Below are 18086 nucleotides of genomic sequence, written 5' to 3' on the forward strand. Positions count from 1 at the left end.
CAGCGGCACAGCAATGGGCACCCGCATGGCCCCACAGTATGCCAACATCTTCATGGCAGATTTAGAACAACGTTTCCTAAACTCCTACCCACTCAAACCTGTCTTGTACCTGCGATACATTGACGATATTTTTATCATCTGGACACATGGTCAACAGACCCTGGACACCTTTCACCAGAAATTTAATGATTTTCACCCCACAATCAACCTTACAATGAATCAATCTATGCAAGAAATACATTTTTTGGACACTACTATAAAAATACAGGATGGGCGCATAGACACCACCTTATACCGTAAACCAACTGACCGACAAACATATCTACATGCCTCTAGCTACCATCCCAAACATACCAAACAGTCCATTGTATATAGCCAGGCACTACGTTACAGCCGCATCTGTTCCAATTCTACAGACAGAGACTCTCACCTAAGAGATCTACAGCAAACCTTTTCAGAACTAAAATACCCAGCAGATGAAGTTAGACAACAGATCAACAGAGCCAGACTTATACCCAGAGAGAACTTGCTGCAAGACAGACCCAAAAAAGAAAATAACAGAACACCTCTAGTCATCACATACAGCTCCCAAGTTAAAACAGTACAACGCATCATCAGAGATCTACAACCTCTCCTGGACAATGACAGTTCTCTTTCTCAAGCTCTGGGAGGAAGACCTTTCATTGCCTACAGACAGCCACCCGATCTTAAACAACTCCTAACCCACAATAATACTACAACCAGACTTAACACGGACACTGGCACCAGAGCCTGCAATAAACCCAGATGCCAACTTTGCTGCCACATACACCCGGACAACACCATTACTGGCCCCAACAACATCACACATACCATCTCGGGACTATTCAATTGCTCATCATCTAACATTGTGTATGGCATCAAATGCCAACAGTGTCCTTCAGCTCTCTATATTGGACAAACAGGCCAAACCTTACGCCAAAGAATAAATGGACATAAATCTGACATCAAGAATCACAAAACAGAGAAACCAGTAGGAGAACACTTCAATCTCCCAGGACATTCTATACAAGATCTCAAAGTAGCTGTTTTACTACAAAGGAATTTCAGAAATAGACTGGAAAGAGAAGCTGCTGAATTGCAACTCATTACCAAACTTAAAACCATGGAGAGACCTGGTTTGAACAAAGACATTGGATTCTTATCCCATTATACATGACTAAGCCATTTCTCACCTTCTCACCCCTTGCCTTTTCCTGTAAGACCTATTACAGTCGTTAAGAGTCGTCAGCAGGCTCATCTCAGCTATCTGCCAATCTCCCATTCCCACCACCCTTCTGAGTAATACCCCTCCCCACCTTCTCACTATATAGAAGGATCTGGCAACTTCTGTTTCAGTGTATCTGAAGAAGTGTGCTTGCACACGAAAGCTCATACCAAGAACTAACTTAGTTGGTCTTAAAGGTGCTACTGGAAGAATTTTTTTTATTTTGACTATGGCAGACCAACACGGCTACCTATCTGTAACTATATTTGAAGAGTACAACATATCGTATAATAGAAGAATATAGTAAGAGAAACAAATTATTCCAGATACACCAGTAAATGTTTTTACTTCTCCAGTTCTTGTAATTATTCATATGTTTTAATAGAGTAATTCAAAATAATCTAAAAGCTCCATTTGATTGTGGGAGTAATGAATTTACTCTGTTATATTTATTTGTGCATAAGAGAAAATGCTCAGATTAAGCAAACAAAAGCTGAAATTTTGTATGTATTATTATTATTTTAAAAAAACATTAAGAAAAAAACCCACACGGCATGTGGATCCAGGGTTATAAAGTATTTTTCCTTTAATGAAACCTTTCAACTAAGCAAACGAAACATGAAATTGTGGCAGAGGATTGTATCCAATCCTGCTGTTCCACTCGTGTAACATACTTTTGCTTGCTCAACTGAACTCGCTTCTCTCATCTCTCCTGCAGCACTCGCACACTCTCAAGATCTGTCCCAGAGTGTCGAGGGGGGTCCCCCGGGAGCACATTTTGGGGGTGCGCAGGTTGAGAAAATGAAAGGAAAGTCCTAGTGTTTCAGGGAACTCAGCTTACGCAGTGCTAAATACAACCCAGAGCCCCTTTGATGTGCAGAGAAAGACTTTCCCATCAGCTCTTCTTGGCTAAAAGTGCTACTTTGGGCTAAACATGAGATGACAACGGGAGTAAACCTTCCTACCCCCGCCTCACCCTGTGTAACCAAACTGCTCCCAGCAGTGTTGGGCTCTGATAGGTTAACTAGCAACAACATCTCTGTTCTGGACAAGTGCAAACAGAGGAAGAACATGCATCTTACCTTAAGCTGATGTAGTAGGGGGTGTACCACTCCCCCACCTATTGTTCCTTCAACTCCCTCAGTGTAGCTTTTCTGCATACCATAAAAAGATTGAACAGCTTTATTGCTTTTCTTTCTTTTAATTTGTGGCACAAACTGTGTTCTACAAACTTTTTAATGCTGAGGCAGTACCAGTTTTATGGCCATACTTTACAGTATTAATGTTGCCACTGAAGAAGTCACATTTGCACAGTATAGCACAGCTGAATGCATTATAAATTGGGCTGGGGTAACTGAAATACCTGATTGGCCAATAAGAATTCCATGCTGTTTCTGCAATTTGCACAATTCACAGGCCTTGTAAAAACACAGAACAGTGAATTGTGCTGATTGTAGTCACAGCTCAGGACTCCTGACATTATACTTTAATTAACATATAAATATTTTAAATTAGCATTTTATAATCACAATAGTATTATAACAATGCAACATTATATTGCACTTCATCCAGATGACAGTTAAAAAACCCACAAACATACTGCCTAAGTATTAATAGAATCCACTTCACACCCCTTTTATTGCTGCAAATGGTATTCAAGAGATATATAAGATATGTGTTTAATTTTCATCCAGTTTTCATAAGCAACACACCCTACTATTGTTAGATGGACTTTTGAGCCACGATGTCTAAGTGAATGCTTAATGTTGCCATTGCTACATGATGTTCCCTGTAGCTGAATGAGTCTGCATTCACCTTCTAGCAGCCAAAGCAATGACAAAAGTACAGATGGCATGACTTATCTTAACAAGTGCTTATCTGTTAGAATCGGCTTGATCTTGAGCTACCCAGGAAATCCAGGCCTTAAGATCTGAGACATTTGTTCAGATTTGTTGAATTTTGCATGTGATGTGTTTGTATAATAGAATAATGCTGCTGTGATGCTTTTAATGGAATGTATCTGTAATTTGCTTGGCATTTCTCTTTTAGCATAGGCCAGTAAAACAACAAGCAATTATGTTTTTATTGAGCTCCTCGTGGGCTGTGTTTGGCTTAGTTTCGTAGACCACAAGTTCTACCACAAGGCGCATAGTAGCATTTTATGTGGCCAATATTTTTCTCACTGCATCTTACAAAGCAGCTATGCTGCCAAACAGGATTGAAGCAAAAATTCTCCCAGTTTCTCTGGAACAATTTCAACAGTGCTGAAATAACACTAATTTTTCTTTAATGCCTATGAAATATTTTCAAATTCTTTATCCTCAGTTAGGTTTGCTTGCCATCAAGTGATATAACCATGTAGCCAAAGCTGATTGGCCAAATATCCATACACTGTATGATCCTTGGTTGCCCAGAATCATCTATGTGACTTATTCTGGAATAAGTGCTGTCACATTCTCAATAGACTTTATTTAACCTCAGTGACATAATCATGTAGCCCTCGGGTCACAAGTCATTTTGGACCAGGGAACACATTTTGATTTTCAGAGTGCTGGGAATGCCAGTCACAAAATGGCTGCCACAGGAGTGTGGCAGAACGCAAAATTAAAGAGGCCTAGAAAATAGAACGGAAGTAGGAAAAGTACATTGCCACAGGCTTGTATTGGTGTCACTGGCAGCAACTGGCACCCAGGGCCCCATATTATTTGTGTGGGTGCTCGGCATTCACACTGTGAGGCCTCTGATGCTACTTCCAGTGCTTTGTGAGGCCCAAAGGTTGCATTGGAGGCCTTGCACGGACTTGGAGGTCGCATCTGAGGCCTCTAAGGCAACTTCCAGGAGGAACTGGAAGTCATGTCCGAGACTTCTCAGGGCCTTGAAATCACGTCTGAGGCTTTGCAAGGCCTCTGACGCATTGTGTAATTTAGGCACATCACCAGGAATGGCTCTGCTTGTGCCCTGCCCCTTCACTGTCCTAGTATGTAACAATGCTGTTGCTGCTTGAAGGCCAGAACAATGGTAAGCCCCTTTCTGCTTTTACTCCTATTAGCTTATACAGTGGTATCTTGGTTCTCAAACTTAATCCGTTCTGGAAGTTCGTTCAACTCCTGAAATCATTCAAAAACCAAGGCACAGCTTCTGATTGGCTGCAGGAGCTTCCTGCACTCAAGTGGAAGCTGTGTCAGATGTTCTGCTTCCGAAAAACATTCAAAAACCAGAACACTTACTTCCAGGTTTTTGGTGTTCGGGAGCTGATTTGTTCGTCAACCAAGCCATTCAAGAACCAAGGTACCACTGTATATCATGTCTGTTGTGTTTTTGAGGATATTCTGGGTTAAAAATCCATCAAATAAATATATGAGACTTGTGAGAACTGTCATTTGAAAATAAATTGCTAAAATGTTTACTTATGGCATTTCATAGCAGAGTGAAATAAACCTGATGGTAATGATTCTACATTTTGATTTTGAGTGGCAGGCATCCATCAAGGATAGGTGACAGCATTTTCTAAATCTACAGCAGACTTAAAATTAAAGAAAAAATACACGCTCCCTACATTTGGTGAATCTGACCTCATGCTTCTGTTCACTTTTTTGTCATGTTACACTTAATGGTAATGTGTGCAAGTTCTAAATTAGTGATGATGAGTATTTTTTTAGAGATCACCTGGTATAATTTCTTTTTCATAATTGTCAGGAGCTAGGGCATTGGGCAGGTATTCTAGGGCCTGGCTGTTTGTGTGAATGCTCATATTAATTTTTGACGCCCAGTGGGGAAGGAGACTGGCAGGAAGGAGCCTAAGTTAACCATCAGGTTCATATACTCTTTTCTTCTCGCACAGCCAGGAAAAGGAATTTGCCACTGTTTATTTTCTTTTTCCACTCATCAAATTGGAAGAGCCATAGTTTAAAGCAAACTCTAATCCATTTCTAAGCAAGGATTTCTTCCAAACACTGGTTATGAATCTAGTTTAACTAGCATTCAGAGGCAGCCTACCACTCCACAGTGGATCGCTGTTCGTAACAGGAAGCAGTCTTTCCCCAAATTTCTTTTAAATCCACAAGGAACATTTTCTGACACCCTTTCTTTCCTCTTTAAGCAAGAGTTGCAGAATTGGCACCTCTTTTGTTTTGAGGATTTGTTCTGATAGTTCTCCCACTGTGTATTCTGGAACTGGCTTGGGGAAGTTTTCTTGCAGTTGCTCCAGAGACAAATCTTCTCCCGCTGCTCTTATTTTTGAACCAATATAATATTTCCCTTCCTGCTCTTCTGCCTCTGGCCAATACTTTGCTCTTTTTATGGATATTGTGCACTGCAACCAAGAAGCTGCAATGAGGAATTTCCTAGCCTGGATCAGAGGCCAAAAGCTAATGGGTTATTGGCCTAAGAATTTGCTGGGGTTTATTATCTTGGATTGTAAGTAGTGATTAAATCATCGTTTCTTGGTTCTGATATCATGGGAAACAGTGGTTTAACAAGCCAGGATAGATGCATCAAAGCCAAGTATAAGAGAAAAGGAGGGGGAGAAGGGTGAGGAAGAAATGTGTAGGTACAGAAGAAAGTTTAAAAGGTTCACTCCGGTATAAATACTTTTTGCTATTGCCTGAATTAATTTAGGAGGGAAATCCCAGTAAGCCCTGGGTGAGGTGGGTGTTCCACTAATGAGACATTGAGAGGAATGCTTCATCCACTGATCTCAGGGCTCAATAGAGGGATCATAAGCAAAATGTTCCTAGGCTAGGTAGCCAAACATTCTTTTCTAGTAGTCAGCAATCACACCACAATACTGCCTATGAATGAGCATGAGATCATTTCTAGACTAATTGGACCTTACAATCAGTGCTGCCGACATAGCACGCACAATGTGTTTAAGTCTTGTTCAGTGCAATTCTATGCATGTCTAATCAGAAGCAAGTCTCACTGAGTTCGGTGGACTTACTTGCAGGAAACTGTCTATAGGACTACAGGCTTGTCTGAACAACAGTGTAAAAATATAGATCATATGTCTTAAGAGACTAGCTGAGCTGAGCAGTCAAAATCCGAGAAGCAGAGTTTTTGGTGCAAAGTTTTGCCATTTCTGACAAAGAGCCATCTTGTTTGGGAGCTTAAACTAGCTGTCTTAAACCTCCGGGGTTTCAAAATCATTTGGATTTTGTTTGTTTCAGAAAACAAAAATGTTATATAGAATTTGAATGTTTATATAGAGAAAAAACAACAATGTACATTCGTTTTAAAAGCAACAATGGAGATATAATAACCTGGCTTAAACTCCTATCCAAAAGAATGTATTGCAAATGTGAAGAACAGCTTGCTTATACTATCTAGACTAGACTTGCAGCCACCTCTCAAATCCTCACGGGGCTTCTATCTTTTAAACATATATGTGTACTAATCAGAATATAAAGCAGCCTTCCTTTTTTGCTTCCTGCAAAACAGATTATGTGGTGATCCACCTTTTATGGCAGGCTCTGAAGAAAAGCTTTTTGAACTTATAAAGAAAGGAGACCTTCATTTTAAACATTCAATCTGGGATACAGTCAGTAAGGCTGGTAAGTAGGCAACTGTACGATAAAAACAAACAACAACATCCCCAGCATGAAATTCAACAAATTGTTGCAATATTTTGACCTTTTTATTACCATTAAGTACTGTGTTTTCTCATAAATGTAAAATTGATGCTAAAGAAAATTCACAGAACTGTTGCCATGAATTAGCTTCACAGCATTAGAGGTAAAATACTCTGCTGGATTAAAGCACTCAGAGACAACTGGGAGATGTGTTTGTTAGCAGCTAACAGAAATGAGGTTTACGAGTCTTTCTCTTTATAGCCAAAGCTGTGTTGGAGCTGCTTCTGAGAGTAGACCCTGCCCACAGAATGACTGCTAATGAATTGCTTCACATCCAGTGGATAACAGTAAGTTGCTGCTGTTGTTTTTTTTTTAAAAAAAATCCTAAATATTTGCCTTATTTTTCTTTTTATTTGTGAAAATGTTTCTCCCTCACCTCCCTCAGATAATAGCCATATCCCAATTTTTCTGAAGGCTCTACTACGTTACAACAAGTAAGATGGTAAGACATTCGTCATTTGCCTTATATGCATCTAAATTGTACTTACAGCATTTGGTGTATCTGCCAGTATATAAACAATGACACAAGTCACTGTGAGGGCTTACTGGGCTTTTATAGACTGTGTAAACAGGAACAAAAATCCGGGCCACAAATTACTACATTTCTCCTTCTACTCCCTCCAGATTCTGCCAACTCTTCATGACCTTTCTTAGTGTAGTTCCAATTGTCAGAATTCTGATCCAGACACTGAGTTGCATATTCCATCTGTGTACATGCATACTTCATTTTATTGTGCTTCACTTTAATACGCCTTGCAGAGAATGGTCCTTTTCTGGCCACGGGAGTGGAGTTGGCTAGGGCTAGAACTAGGTTCCCCCCCCCTTCTGTCCCTGCAGCCAGGGAAGCCTGACTTAATAGACTACAGTATAGTGTAAACATATCTTTTCTATGTATGCACTGGGAAACAAAAAGAAAAAGAAAAAGTGAGACTTCCTTTGTTATGATATTCGCTTTATTGCAGTGGTCTGGAACCAAACCCGCGATATCTCCGAGGTATGTGTATATATTTTTGTTAACTGAAAGCATAAGCAGAATCAAGGGCACTATCCACAGGGAACTTCTCTTGCAAACTTCATTTAAATGGAGTGCATGGATGGTTGTTCCCCAAAGCAAATGTATCCACATTTAAGCAAGCAGTATAGGTAAACTACAGCATGAACACCCTACAAAACAAATATTATTTTCCCAGTATATCTGAAGTTTTGGTGATTACAGAGGTTCGCTGATAATAATGGAAGCAATTATTTAAACAACAATAATATAGAAATGAATAAGATGTTATGCGCTTTTGATTACTTTTCCATACTTTACACATTTCTATTTGTTCCAGTCCATTTCTAGCAAAGGTTTCATCCTAAGGCTCCCCTCCCCCATGAAGAACAAGATCAGCTTTGCTAGTGAGATATTTAATAATGGAATGTCGGTTACTGTCTTATATAGGGCAGCCTAGTGTTACCAGAACTTAACAGTTCTCTGCTTTCCTGTAGCAGGGCCGCCTTGTGCAGACTGGGCAGAATCTTCAGGAGGTGGGGTCCATGTATGGGGCTAACTAGGTCTTGCAGAAATTCCTGGGAGCTTCTACACTATCACAAGGCTTATGGGGAAGATGCAGGGCTTATCTTAGTCTCAAAAGGAGCCCTTGACTTTGGGAATTGGTCTGTTCTTGTCCATGGCTTCACCATGCACCTTCCCTCCCTCGGAGTAAAGACATTTGCTGGGAACTTGTTTGGTTTCCCGGAAAGGAATTTTGCTCATATCTTGATTGGCCCATAATGTAAGGTTTTCACCTTCATCTCAGCAAGAGCTGTTTACATTGTTAGGTGTTCATCTTTGTTTTCTCTGTCACAACTTGAGCAGGATAAGGCACTGGGCAAGACCATTAATATAGTGGGGACTTGGAGGTGGTGTTTTAGCCCTCAGCCCTGGCTTGAGCAGGGCAGGCCTTTCACTGTTTGTCCCAGGTTGCCAGCCAGAACTCAGATGCTTGTCCCATAGTACGCTGAGGACTGTTATGCTGGCAACCCACAGGAGGTGGCCTCAGCAGATGGGCTAGGGGCACCGCCTTCGTATAAAAGGTGAGATCTCTGCTATCCAGTCCTTGCCCTGTGCCTAGCCAACTGCACATACTTGCTGTATCAATAGGGTTGCAATCTATTTTCACCCATATCTGGATCGTCCATATCCAGTTGTCCTTTCTTCTACCTTTGGGGGTTAGGCACTTCATGCATGGTACACAGCTTTAGGGTTTGCAATCACTGAAGCTTTCAGAGCATTTGACAGAGGGATAGCTGTTGGAATGACAAGCATTTGGGCAGAATTATCACAGAATTCTAATAGCTGCTATTTTATATAAAGTGCTAATTCAAAAATCTGTGATTGGTTATCCTTTGGAGCAGAGATAGCAATGGTTAAAAGCTTCTATCAGTGTTGTTTTTTCTCCATACACTGCTGCAAACAACTGAAATTATGTTGCATCTATTTCTGGATTATTTTTGCATAATTGCTATAGTTTTTTCCTCGTACTCTTTACCCAAATAAACAGCTGTTTATTTATCAATAGGATTGGTTGTTAGATTCCCCCCCCCCTTGTGCCCACAGATGGACAGAAGGTCTTGTTTGTTAGATGTTTATAATTAAATTACTCCCACCCACCTCAGTTCCCAAATTTATGTAAGAACTCATGTTATGTTAATGCAGAAAAGTGTTTAGAGATACTAGGGTAAATGTGCATTTCACGAGTGCCTCAAATATTTCATATTCGAATTTGCTTCTGCGTAATCTGAGTTTCACTCTTCCTAATGCATAGTCTTCTAGTTTGTAAAACTAAGCACACTGCTTCTCAGTTCAGCAAGTTGGTCCATACTGCACACGATGGAACATTTTGTCACTAGTGGGTATTTCTTCAATTCATGAATAAGTTCAGCACTTACATTTTCAACTACTGAGGCTGCTTCTCCTTCCTTTTGCCCCTCCACTTCCCTTTTTGATCACACAAGTGTGTTCTCCAGTACATGGCCTATCCCTCACAAAATAATAATAAAAATCAGTCACCAGTTAACTGACCATTCTGTGTGAATATTCATTTATTTTTCACCACACACAAATACCGTAAAAGGTTCTTAAACTATGCCTTACTTTTGGAACATTTTCTCCAGCAAACCTTTATTTTTGTCCGGAAGCTGTGGTGTGGGAGTACTGCCATTCAGAACAGAGTCTAGCAGAGATCACAGAATGGAAAATGTGTTTCTGACATACGTTGGGTGCCATATGATGGAGGGGCACACTGTTCCCTTCTATGCCTTGAATCTCACTGACATGCACTCCCTTAAAATATGAACATAAAAAGCTTGAAGGAAAGACAAAAGAAAATGAAACAATCTAAAAGGCAACCAATTAGTAATCCTCCACTTTCCCCACAATCAGCACCAGATGCTAGCCAATTAAACTCAACAGGTGCTCAAATGAGGCAATACAGACAATTAACTTAAGTGGTTCCACTTTCTTAAAAACTGTCAGAACACAACCACCCCATTTCATGTGCTATTTAAGTATTTGTAGCTCTTTAAAACATAGTGCTTTTTTTCCTGAGGCCACAACTCAGCCTCTTATTTTGTAGGTGCGATTTGGTGCACTTAGAAATTTAATTACCTGAATGTGCTTGCAAATAAGGTAGTTATTTGGATGTCTGCAACATCAATTTGTCTACAGTTAATTACAGATGTAAATTTGCACCTGCAAAATTGGAGTCCACATCTGAAAATCATTCTATAAATTTAGAAGGACTGGGAATACATTATCCTGATTCATGTAGAACTAATTCTCTCTATGCATGGCTATCTTATCCCAGCCTCCACCACTCAGAAACAACACACACATACATACCTTGTGCCAAAACCACAGGAAGGCAAAGACTGAAATATACTGTTAATAAAGACAATATAGTATTGCGGTTGGAAAAGAAGGTGTAAATCTAGTTATATTGCTTGGAATGTATGGATCCATTGTCATGTATGGATTTATGGTATGGTCAAAACCTTATGATACATTTCTTTAAATGGAAAAGATTCACACACATGTTATTTTTAGAAACGTATAAGCAAACTTTTAAAAACATAGTGCTTGGGTTTTTTTAAAAAAACAAAGTATTTCTTGCTTAAAGCATTAGGTTGAATGCTTGTATCTCTTAAAGATACTGAATCTTCACTGTGAATCACTTTGCATTTATTGGATTCAACATCCATGGGGGAGATTTTCCCCACAACAGATCAAACCCATAATCTTTCTTTAAGTGGGCCCACACACATGACTTTCCTGTTCCAGTCTTAAAGAAGCTGATGCTGATACATTATACGGAGAAGACAAAGCTACAAGGCTGCTTTTACGTTTATAGTCCTTTCCCCTCAGTGTGTTGGGGGGGGGGTAACTGCTAGTTTCAAATAGACAGGTATTATACCCCTAGAGACTTTCAGAACCAAAAGCTTATAAAGACTCAAAAAAGTGAAGAAATCCATTGGGAGAAAATCCACTAAAAATAGTGCTTATTTATATATTTAAGATCCATTTATTTCTATGGAAATTGATATGTGTCCATAATGAGCATTACACAAATACAAGAATGGGTCTGTAAAGCTAAGTAAGTTAATATATAAGAACACAATGCAAGCCTTGGTCTAACTTGCTCAAGTTCTTTACTGAAACATTTTTGGCATGGAATTGAAGTGGGAGGGGTATGTCCTCCTCTCTCCACCAGGATTATAATTGCTTGTTGCCTAGGTCGTTGCTTAGGAAATCTGTTTTTGAAAGACCTTATATTAGGTCTTTTCCTATTTGATCCAGCCATAAGCCATATTTATGTCATTAAACCACATACCCAATTGGATTTGGTTACAATGATAGTGTCACAAAGTTAATTCAGAATAAGGACATAAAGCAGTCTCCTCACGCTGAATGGTTGCTGAAGAAAAATAAGTAAAGCTGTTTTCACTCTTGTTCTTGGTTCCACTCCACAGAAATTACTATGAAGGAACACAGGAGCAAAAATATGTTCACACAAACCTCTTTTCATGTTTTTGGCTCAAGTCTAAAAAAAACACGTTTAGGATTCCATAGAATCTGCATTTGTGGGCATCAAAGTATCTGATGCCATATACTGCAGCTTGTTTTGTCTTTCTAGTGTTGTTTTTTTTACTCTACCTCTTTTCCTTTGCCTGGCTTTAGTAGACACTCGTTGCTGCTGTGCCATGAAAAAAATAGTTACATTTGTCCTGTTAGTCAAAAATGCTTCTAAAACTTCTAGGTGAATAGGACTTTGTGCTTGACAACTTTGTGGAGCTTTTGGGAAAACAGCTTGCCACCAGGCAGGCAAAATCATTTTCAGATTTTATTGGACTTGCATACTTGTGATAGAAAATCAATGAAGGTACGGAGGGGTTGCCAAAGCAATTGACTTTCTAATAAGTGTACCAGTGCTATTTTTAATTGCCTACAGGTAGGTGTTCCATCTTGCCACCTCAAGAAGTAGTTGTAAGGAGGATCAAAAAAAGGTGCCACCTAGGATAAGGTATAGATGGCATCAGCTGTTTTTAGAATGTTCTGGCCAAAAAGAAGAGGAATACATGTGCTACAATATAATTCCCAATGTAAAACTCTTCATTATCATTATTTTGTTTTGTGGGGAGAAAATCAGTTTGTTTGGTTTTTTTTAAAAAAGAGGAGCTTTCTCTCTTTGGACTTTTATAATAAAAGAATTAATGAAATACCTTGGCTTCCAGAAATAAAGGCCTGGACATAAATGGTTTATTATTTCTTTAGGGTGAAACAGACATTTTCCCAAGGCCATGTAATGTCCTAGAATTGATGAAGAAGTGGAATAATGACATCAACACAGACAACAGAGAAGTAGACCTTCTGGAAGTTGAACTGAATGGCGCATCATCAACTTCACAACAAGAAATCCGTGAAGAGCATGATAGACTTACTAGCAGCAATGGCAACTTAGAGGCCAGTCTAGAAACAGAAACAGAGAGTGGGAGCAGCAAATCCTCCACGCCGACAAAACAAGTAAAAGTTTACCTGGTATTTCTAAGATTAAATCAATCTTAGGGGTGGGGCACCTCAGTCCTAGGAACCAAAAGTGTCTCTCTAGGAATCTCTGTCTGGCCCAGACTCTCCCTGGGCCACACCTGCTACTGGACCAGTTTTGCAGCCTCCTTGAGTGTTTTGGTTTGGCTGGAATGTGTCTTCAAACTCTGATAAATGCTTCTTGCTTTCCCTGATGGAAATAGAGAGGGTGTGTGAATTTTGTATGGAAACTCACCTAATGTACACAGGTAAAATTCACATTTGCTCCTGTGCACACTTTTGCCTCTGGCCCTGCCTCTCATTGGTGTGTAGCCCTCAGAAGTTTGCACAGCGGGGCAGCCATCAGGCTGAAATTACTACTACTACTACTACTACTACTACTACTACTACTGCTACTACTATACCCTGTCCATCTGACTGGGTTGCCCACCCCTGAACTAGATAATAGCATAGAGCAGTGCTGGTAAAGGCAAGGTTTGTGTTAAGGAGAATCAAAGTTTATGAATCATAGTTATCTTTTACAGAACTTTTACAGTTACTTTTTTATAGAACAACATGTATTCTTTTTCAGACTCATAAGAAAAAAACCCACAGCAACACTTTACCAAATGGGACATTGCGGAAGAAAAGTTCATATAACAAGTCAGCTTCCAACGTAAGCATATTTATAAAATCAGCCGCTCTCTCTTAACTGAAGGGTCATTTCAGCTATGTGTTGGCTGCCATATAAGTACTTTAGATGCTTTTGTAGTTGGTATTGTGCTTGCAGCAGGCTGGGATCACATTTTAAATGTGCCTCTAAGTAGATGGTCTACATGTCATTGCCCTGAGTCCCACGATAAGAAAAGGGAATTGGGGCACTTGCATGTAGAGCTCCCATTAGTGGATGCCGGTTGATACCTAGGTGTCTAGGAGCAAGCATAGTGGCAGTCTCACGCAGTCCCAGCATCTTAACCAACAGCATGCCAAGAGGCTAAATAAAACTGCTCTGAATCATTTAGAGGATTTGATTCTGACGAAGCAGATTCTCTTGTAATTTATAGAGGTTGGTTTAGTTATGTAGCTTCCATATATCAACTTGTGTGATTTATAGTCTTTTTTTATTGGTAACTGCTTTCTCATTGTTCTTGGTGTGTAAACTTGGTGCAGAAGTTTTCATTACTCTAGCCTTCAAAACCTTCCTTGCTTCAGTCTTTGTGGTGCCGTAGTTCTTGCCACTACAGAAATACTTTGCAAAGTAGATGGCGTTCATTTCAGTCCTATAGATGATGTCATCAGGAAAGGAAGTCTGCTAGCGTGGGCAAAGATGTGATAAAGCTATCAAAGTTTCCAACATTTAGGGCTTCTTAGTTCAGGGGGAAAAGGCAAGTATGCGGGGGACATGATAGAGGTAAATAGAATTATGCATTGTGTGGAGAAGGTGGGTAGGGAGTTTTTCTGCCTCTCTCATAATACAAAAACTCAAGACCACCCAGTGAAGCTGAACATTGGAAGATTCAGGACAGACAAAAGAAAGTACTTCTTCACACAGTGCATAGTTAAACTAAGGAATTCATTCCCAGGAGAGGTAGTTGCAGCCATCAGTTTGGATGGCTTTAAAAGACTGGACAAGTTAATTAAGGATAGGGCTATTGGTGGCTACTACCCATGATGGTTGTATTCTGCTTCCAGTGTTGGAGGCAGTGTGCTTCTGAATTCCAGTTGCTGAGGTTTAAAAAGATACGGAGAGTGCTGTCACATTCTGGTCCTGTTTGTGGGCTTTCCATAGACATTTGGTTAGTCAGTGGGAGAACAGGGAGTTGGAATAGATGGGCCCAATAGAATTGTAGAGTTGGAAGGGACACAAGAGTCATCTAGTCCAGCCCCCTGCAATGCAGGAATCTTTTGGCCAACGTGGGGCTCAAACTCAAGACCCTGAGGTTAAGAGTCTCAAACTGCTTTGGTGATGCAATATTGCATAGTTCCTTCTGTCTGGGACTGGAGTGTGATGGAATACAAAGTCAGGGTCTGTTGCAGCTTGTTCTGTTATTCTATTACTGTTCCTTTACCTCTTTTCCTTTCTTTAGTAGACACTCATTGCTGCTGTGCTCTTCCTGGTACGTTTTGAGCATCTGAGAGCTTTTTGGCCTATTGGTTTTTAGCTTACAGAATATGGTTCTGCTGAGTAGTTAGACGAGGATTCTTCCCACTCCTAACACCATGTATTAACAAGAATGCTGTCAAATCTGATTTGCTTTATTGCAATTAATGTAGCTCCAGTCGAAGTTGTCCTTTCCTAATGACATTGTATAACTGATCAGAAATCAGAAATTTCTACTACAGTTTGAACAGGCATCATCACATGACTGTTTCTTCCTCCCATTAATAAATGTGATATCAAATGTACCCTGTGTTAATTTGTGTTTTTGGTGTTGTTTGTTTTTAAGATTCAGAGTGGTGGAAGTGGGTCAGTCTCTCCAGGATCAGTTGTGAAACGGATGCAGGATAGCCAAGAGAAGAAAACTGAAATGGAAAAGTCTTCCTTTTCTCCGAGTCATGGGTCTCCAAGCAAAAGTTCACAAAAATCAACTACCCTTAGTGGCCTACTCAAAACGAAAAAGAAATCTTAGGGGGTATCCATCAACTCAAAACAAAGTTCTTACGAAGTAACTAGTGCCAATGCCAAAATGTGGCAGCTTTATAAAAAGGACCAATGTAGCCTGAACTCTTTTGCCTTTTGTTGTTGTTCTGAGATCTATAATCATCAAGAGAGCTCTAGCTTCACAGTAGTGCTGATAAAAGTTCTGAAGCAGTGTGAATTCCTAACCTATGTGAGGGCATCCACTGGTCGTATTACTTTCAGAGCAAGAGCACAGAATTGTGTTAAAAACCGGTCTTTTATTTATTGTATTGTTCAGGCAAACGACTGGTTTCTTTCAATCTACTTTCTATGTTTTTCCTAAATTTGCTTTGTATTGTCACAAATATTTGTTGCGTAGGGGAATAAGGAGCCAAAATATGTAATGGCTCGGTGGTATGTATGTATGTAGATTGTGTTTATAACCCTGTAGGCATTATAATCTGTGTACCAAGGTCAATGGATTTTGTTTCTGATATTTTTATGGCACTTTAGTTTGTTTAGAAAACATACTTTAAACATTTTTAGGTATTATGAAAATTGCTGAGGTTCATATTGCTGCTAAAACTCTTGTGTGTTCAAATAAAACAGATCTTAGAAAAATATTTTTCACATGCTAGTTAATCTTCATTTTTGAAAGGATGGATTGTGCCGCAGAAGAATCATATTTTTGTAATATGATTCTTTTCTTTTAAAGATAAAGCTCTTTTTGCTTAAAGTTCTTTCATTAGATTATTCTTGAATGCTTACACTTGACACATTTTGCACTGTGAATTATTCAGACTGTCAGGCTAAATATTTGTGTAGTGGTCTCATCCATATGCTTAAGAACATTTGGTTCTTTTCAAACTTTTGTGGAAAATTTAGTGTAGGTCTTCCTATGATTGCAAGCAACTGTGGGTCCTCAGTTTATGCAGAAATACCAGGTACTTCAGTGAAGCCTGTGAATGAAGCAGATTTCATTCAAGATGATTATGCAGGGCAATGCCAAGGGCCCAGTTCCATGTAAGCTGCAGGTTCCCCAGAGGATTCTAGTTCCTGGTACCTGCAAGTGACTTAATGTGGGCATGCTGCCACTCAGACTTTTCAAGCCAATGATGGCATTTTAGACGTTCACAATATCATTTTGGATTTAATTTGTATGACTTGGTAAATAATTCGATATGTCCAGATAGATAGTTGGATACATCCAAACTTTCCCCAAATATGCATGGGTGATAAGGAGGTTGCTTCTTTCTACTTCAGATCTTGATGTCTTACCTTTACTTCATGGGAAGAATTTAATATTTTACTATTAATGTGTAATAGTAAAGTTACGAATGTTATAACCATTTACATTAAAGTACTTCTCTTAATTTAGCTGGTCTTAAAGATTAACCCCCCCCCCCAAAAAAAAATATTAAGGCTATTTTCAGCAAAGCCTTGTCCCAGATACTGGATCTGACAGCCTCTCTGGTTTGATATGAAATGGTCAGAGTATCTTAAAAAGTCGAACTAGCTTTCTGAGTCTCCTGACAGAGGTGCAATAGGTCCCTTTTGTTCTAAAAGACCAGATCTAGTTGGCTGTTAGCTCTTGGCACCAGTTATTTTCCTTTAGTCAGATAATTGCTTGTAGGCTATGCCAGGACATGCTCTATTAGAGCTGCAAAGGCATCATTAGCCAGCCTCAGGTCAATCCTACCTGATCGCAGGACTGGCTTAGTTGCAAACTGACTATGTAGCGTTAAGGCCAATTCTATTTTGTGTTCAAATAAGTCCTTGACTATTGTAAATGGAATTTTAATGACTGGGGCTGACATATACTGTGCCCTTTGCTCTTTTGTACCCTGGACCCAGGGACATATAGAATTGTAAATAAAAGAAAATATGTCAGTCATGTTACCTCACAACTGGGAGGACTTGTTTACGTACTTATTTAAATACATAACTTTTGCTTTGTTATGATGAAACTTTGGGTAGCCAGTGCACTGCTTTTATAGTGGCTAGTATCTAGGTTTTGAAGTTGGAAAATCCAGGGCCAAATCGCCATTTACCTTGAAGCTTAATGGAGCGTCTCTTAGTGCTGCTGTGAAATTATGGGAGGAAGGATGGGGTAGGGATGCAAAAGTTAACACCACACCACCATATACTCCAGAAGCTTTGCCCCCTTAAAAGTATCTAAACCTTAGAGCGCTTTATATTAAAATGACAGCTTGCCTATGCTAATGCTTGTATAGTTTGTAGTCAGTTGCACCACTGGGAAAACTGGAAGAAAGTACCCAATCTGACAAGGCCTTAATCAACAGCAGTCTGATCCTTTAAAAATGCAATACTAGTTCATTTGTTCAGCCTATCTACATGAAAATTTGATAGATACAATCACCTTGAAGAATGTTTCAAATATTCATGTTATCTAGAGATACAACAGAGAACCTTTCTACTTATGTTTTAAAAAGGGGGCCTGTGAGCCAAGCAAGTAGCTTTCACAAGTATTAGCTTTGTTACACTGTAGATTTTTACTAATGATGTATTGAA

General features: G+C 39.5%; 1 protein-coding gene across 17 annotated transcripts in view; it reads left to right on the forward strand.

Moving 5' to 3' along the window:
- STK33 (serine/threonine kinase 33) overlaps positions 1–17461 on the forward strand; it is a 60202-nt gene extending 42741 nt beyond the window's left edge. For 16 of the 17 annotated variants that reach the window (XM_081013960.1, XM_081013961.1, XM_081013962.1 and 13 more), the window contains 5 exons: positions 6683–6795; positions 7075–7160; positions 12686–12949; positions 13527–13610; positions 15382–17461. In XM_081013960.1, the coding sequence (XP_080870086.1) occupies positions 6683–6795; positions 7075–7160; positions 12686–12949; positions 13527–13610; positions 15382–15564 (730 nt within the window). In that variant the 3' untranslated portion in view covers positions 15565–17461. The remainder of the gene's footprint in view (positions 1–6682; positions 6796–7074; positions 7161–12685; positions 12950–13526; positions 13611–15381) is intronic. The other variant, XM_081013966.1, reaches the window with a different exon arrangement.
- The last annotated feature ends 625 nt before the right edge of the window (positions 17462–18086 follow it).

The sequence above is a fragment of the Podarcis pityusensis genome (assembly GCF_964106645.2).
Source record: "Podarcis pityusensis genome assembly, chromosome: 1".
Classification (NCBI taxonomy): domain Eukaryota; kingdom Metazoa; phylum Chordata; class Lepidosauria; order Squamata; family Lacertidae; genus Podarcis; species Podarcis pityusensis.